This window comes from Castanea sativa, chromosome 6, assembly GCF_040712315.1.
Source record: "Castanea sativa cultivar Marrone di Chiusa Pesio chromosome 6, ASM4071231v1".
NCBI classification, from domain to species: domain Eukaryota; kingdom Viridiplantae; phylum Streptophyta; class Magnoliopsida; order Fagales; family Fagaceae; genus Castanea; species Castanea sativa.
The window spans coordinates 48,977,371-48,982,899 of record NC_134018.1 but is presented as its reverse complement, the minus strand read 5'-3'; the positions used below and the strand labels follow the sequence as shown (position 1 = coordinate 48,982,899).

General features: G+C 30.8%; 1 protein-coding gene across 1 annotated transcript; it reads right to left on the bottom strand.

The window, feature by feature from the left end:
* Nucleotides 1-1,379: 1,379 nt before the first annotated feature.
* Nucleotides 1,380-4,981, bottom strand: LOC142639160 (chalcone--flavanone isomerase). The gene is made up of 4 exons (XM_075813280.1): nucleotides 4,655-4,981; nucleotides 4,158-4,316; nucleotides 2,493-2,716; nucleotides 1,380-1,943 (listed from the first exon to the last, which is right to left on the bottom strand). Exons 1-4 carry the CDS (start codon nucleotides 4,758-4,760, stop codon nucleotides 1,737-1,739), a joined length of 696 nt encoding a protein of 231 aa, XP_075669395.1. The 5' UTR covers nucleotides 4,761-4,981; the 3' UTR covers nucleotides 1,380-1,736.
* Between the last annotated feature and the right edge of the window lie 548 nt (nucleotides 4,982-5,529).

The window sequence follows — 5,529 nt, the reverse complement described above, 5'->3', positions numbered from 1 at the left end:
TTTTAACAACTTAAAAAATCACTTTATTTATTTTTACAATTTACTTTACAGTATAACCAACATTAAAGGTTCTATTTTAGCATATAATACTTTAAAGTAACATGAACAACACAATAAAATAATATATCCTACACAATAAACAACATAAAAAACTAAAAAGAAAAAAAAGAGAGGAGAGGAGAGGGTATGCACCTTGCCACAATAAAGTTTTTTTATTATTATTTAAATTATTAGTTTCAGTTACAGTAAACTACTAATATATTTTTTAAGAATGTCAGCTTTATAGGGTATTTGGTACATGCACTTAAAAATTGAAAATTGTTATTTGAAAATATGTGTATAAATACGTGTAGGTAAAAAAATGTATGAAAAAACGTGTAATATTATTTAAAAACTGAAAATTATTGTTTGAGACGTTTAAAAACTGTTGTTTATGTTTTGAGTTATAAAATGACGTTTTAGCTATTTTCATCTTCGTGAATACTCTAATCATTTCCTGTCTTTGTTTACACTCAATATACGTTTCTTCTTCTGTATACCTCCACCATTTTTTCATGCAAGTCACATCATGTTAGTAATGCATGCACTACCTTCTCAAGTTCACTCTCTCATGAATCATGATAGTCTACCCTAATCAAATATCAGTTTGGTACAGCTTATTTTTCAACTTTCTGAAGATAGAGTCGTTTAAAAAAAACTTTACCTAAAAAAAAAAAAGAAAGAAAAAGAAAAACACTCTCTCCTCTTGGTTGCTTGAAGACCACAATAGAAAAGAGAAATGAGGTAAAAATGTTGATGTGATCAGTGGTGTGGGCCAGCAAGTCCATATATGATTATGCCTAAATAAGCCCATGGACCGATATGCAAAAACGCAAAGGGCCACAACTTCTCCATATTATTATCACCTCATCACTCATCAGTCCCCCTATATAAGATAGGTAATCGTCTTGGGTCCTAAAACTCCTAAGTCCAAAGTCCTAACCAAGCAAGAGATCGAATGCGAGGGACTTTGAGAGCCTGTCATGCGATTCATATAATTTGGAACCATGGATTTTTGGCTAGATAAGCTTGTTTTTTGTGTAGTGTCAAGTGTGTAGTACTTTGTACCATGTCAAATTCTCATTCTGTCATGGTATTGGGTAAGCAACTTAAGTATTGCTTTGCTTCAGCTCTGGAAGCAGCATAAACCTGTCCTATTCCTTGACTGTATAGCAACAAGAAAGAAAAAGGGAAGCAACTAATATTAACCATCAAGTGGAATATGTGTTTTGAAAATGAATTTATTTTCATCAGTAATTACAAGCGAGTTAATTGTAAAGAGGGTAAGAAAATATGGATCTTATCATCTCATGGATATGTGTTGAGCTTACCATTGTATGTATATTAAAATGGTTTATTTAGGAATGGAAATAAAGGACTTTTACATTGACAAACACAAATATTTTGAACCAGACTTATACAGGTAGAGAATACCAAGGTACAAATCATGGAACAAACTTGTTCATTTTATAGTTCAGATTTTTTTTTTCTTAGATTTAATAGTGTATTCAATATCATGTCATTTAATTAAAATTTTAAATGATCGTGATTCTCGATACACTTTTAAAATCATAAAAATATTTAATCAGAACCATAAAATGGACTTATCTCAAAATGGACTTAGTGAGAATTTTAAATATATTGTTCATCGCTCTCCTGTCTCCACTTATTCCTTTCCCTCCAACTCTGTTTGCTCTTCAGTGACCTTCACATTGTTGATTTTCGGCCACCTTATCAGTACCCTGTTTCAGCAACTCCGATAACCTCTTAGCCAAACACTCCTTCGCTTCAGGAGAAACTCCATGTTTGCCAATAATGGACTCCAGTACTGCCTCTGATAGTAGTCTATTCTCTATCACTGCTTTCCCAACTTCAGGTATTGACCCATCTTTAGAGAAGCTAATCTATAGCAAAAAAAAAAGGAAGAAAAATGTAAAAATTATCACTTATCTTTCATACTTACTAAAAATAGGATCATTGATTAACATATATCTACGTGGATTAACAAATTTAGAACTAATCAAGAGATAAAATTTGACCTATTGGACATCACAACAAAGACATTTTTGTAATTACAAAATAATCTAAGTATCAAATAGGCAATACCACTTACAAATACGATGTGTCTTGATGTGAATTAAACTCACAAGAGTTTACCCTTTCATATTATCAAATGAAAACTACAAATTAGCTATGTGGATATTGACAATTTACTCATTATAATTATGGCTAAATCATTAAATTTATAAGTTTTTAACGGTTTAAACTTTTAGAATAATAGGTAAATAGTGAATATTGATTTTTCACTTTACCTCCTATTTAAAATGTTAAAAATTTCATGTACTGAGCCTCACTTATTAAAAGAAAGTATTAAGATTATGGTTAAATAATTAAATTCATCATTTTTTTAATAGTTTAAGCTTTTTGAAAAATCAGTAATTTAAAACACTGACCGTTAATGATCCCTTGGGTGATTGCGTGAAAAGTATAGAAGAGCCTGGGGTGAAGTTCTCGTCCTTGAAGACCTCCAGGAACTTTTCAACGGCTTTGGTTTCTGCCTCTGTGTAAAGTCCAACGGATTTCCAAAATGCAACACAATTCTCTGTCACCTTCTCCGAATATTGTTGGCCGGTTAACGGCAAGATCGTCGTAACTTGAGTGAATTTCTCAAAGGGGCCTGCAAGTGAATAGTAATAATGTTCATATTATTCATCAAAATAATTTTCTTTAAAAAAATCTTATTACAAAACTTGATAAGTAGTGCTATAAATAATACAAGTTTTATTATAATCGGGGCTAGCCCCAGGCCTAGACCACTTAGACTATCGCCTAGGGCCCCTTACGAGAGAAACACTCTTAAATTTTAGGGCAAAAATTGAATTTTTTTTTTGTTGAGATATATGGAAAAAAATTAGTTTTACATTTTTCCTCTACTTTTAAGAAGTTCCAAAGAATTGATTAATGTTAGAGATAATACAACTTTAAATGTATGAGTCTTACAAATATATGTGTACTAATTACAAAAAATAATTCAAATAGAAAAATACTAAAAATATTGTTAATTTTACTTAAAAACCTTTACAAATTGATGTAACAATTAATATGATATGTGAAAGTCAAAAACCTATTAAATACATTTTTGAATTATTTTTTGTTATTGTTGTTACATCTTTGTAAGCTTCATGTTGTAAAATTTATAGTATCTCTAATATCACTCATTTAAATTCTTGTTTCTCAAAAAAACTACATTGTTATAAAATAAAAATAATGAATTTTTGTTATAAAATATTATAATATTAAACACTAATTAAATATTATTTAAATAATAATAAAAATATCTCATTTAAGTATATCGTTTTAGTCATTCAAATTTGTTGAGGTGCCACTGGAATAAAATTATAGACTAATGCGTCATTAATCTAGACAGTTCATATATTATTATTGAAGGTCAAATTACATCCATTACCAAGTCAAAAAAAAAATTTAACTTTACCAAGCCAATTTTTTTTGAGAAACACACACACACACACACACACACACACACACACACACACACATATATATATATATATATATACACTATTATTTAAGTGGTTTTCTCTATTTGAATTCCACATTTTTTAGTTCAAAAATGCCTTTATACCTTTATGTTTAAGTAGAGATAAAACTACTAGACAATTTGATAAAAATACAACTCTAACTTCCACCAAAACATTACCTAAAAAATAGTACCACTTTCCTATTAATTTTTAAATTACTTTATCCACTTATAAATTATATTTTTCAAAACAAAAATTATATATATATAAAATTTAAAAAAAAAACAACTTTTTTTTTTTACAATAGGACCACTAAGAAAAAAAAAAACCTCATTCACACGTTTTGCTGATAAAAGAATTTACTCATAGGCCAACACTAAAACGACATGTTTATCAAATCAATATTTAATCCTTATAAAGTACAACCTTTTTTTAGCATAACAATAAATAAATAAAAACTTGAACTAGCATTTGTTTTCCAAACTTTAAACATGAGTTGTCAAAATGCCCATAAACGACCAGGTCAAATTAACGAAGATCCTGAAGGAACCCAGGCCAGATTAAACTGTAGTCCGTTACCTGTAACGATATCCCTGAAGAACTCAACAGATTCAGTCAACTCCTCCGCACTCTTTCCCCTCCACTTAACGGCGAGTGACGGCACCGCTTTATCCTCCAAGTACACTCCGATCGCCGTGAACTTCACGAATTTCCCTTGAATCTCCAACCCTCTCACCCCTGCGCACAATAGCAAATTAACACTTAAATATAATTTTTAAAAAAATAAAGAAAAAAAATAGTAAATTATCAACTGTCATAACCGTTTAAACCGTTAGAAGATAGTAAAGGGTTTGAAACCCCGCAGGCAGGATATCATAATAAAAACATAGATCGACCCAACAGCTTTAAGGATTTAAGGATCGGTTTGATTAGACGCTTTGAGAGCCTAAAATCACGTTTTTAAAATTCAAAACTCCGTTTCACAACAAAAAGAAATTAAATACAACACACAAAAAAAGGTATATACAAATTGCAGTGAATGCATGTGTAGCTTAATTAAGATTAATTTTAAGAACCTGCGCCGCCGAGGAACAGTGTGTTGGTTGAGCCCGGAGGTTTTGCCGTGGATGGGAACGCTACGTGTTCGACCTGAACTCCCGGAAGAGATGCTGCTAGGACCATTTTTTGCTCTGCGAGTGTGAGAGTACTGAGTAGTGAGAATGTCTCTTTGTCTTTGTTGTTAATTTGCGTCGGTGCGTACGTTTGACTGGTGAGAACGGTGTCTGATAGTCGTTTTATAGTGTTAAATGTACGACAATTTAAGGCGGTAGATGGGGTAGATGCGTGCACGTGTGTTGATTGATAGGTCTCACGTCGTGCGAGGAAGGAATCGAACGAAAGTCCCAAGCAATAATGTCCAATGACCACACCAACATTTATCAAAATTTGGTAGACTTTAATATGATATATGACAACTCATATGAGAGAGAAAACGAGGACCACCTCTTAATTTTCAATTTTTATTAGGTAATTGTCAAAATCTGGATGTTTCGTAGAATCAGAATCGTTGAAAGGTTGGGATTATAGATTATAGGATTAGATTGTAAATTGTAAGATTTTATATTATTTGAGAAAAAAAATAAAAAATACACATTGGTATGTTAAATAATCATATAAATTATACATTCATTGATATAATTACCATACATCACTACATCCATAAATAAGCATCACTTAAAGAGACCAAAATCTCAAAATGTGACACTCTATTGAGATATTTTTTATTGGGTCCAACTGACACCTCTTTATATAAAAGTGGAAAAACTTGGTCTATTGAGATTTTATTTTTCATTTAGGTTCAACTGAGCTTTTTGTTAAGTTAAAGAAGATTACAATAAACCATGGTCGTTCGACCTAAATAAAAAATAAAATTTCAATAGACCAAGTTTTT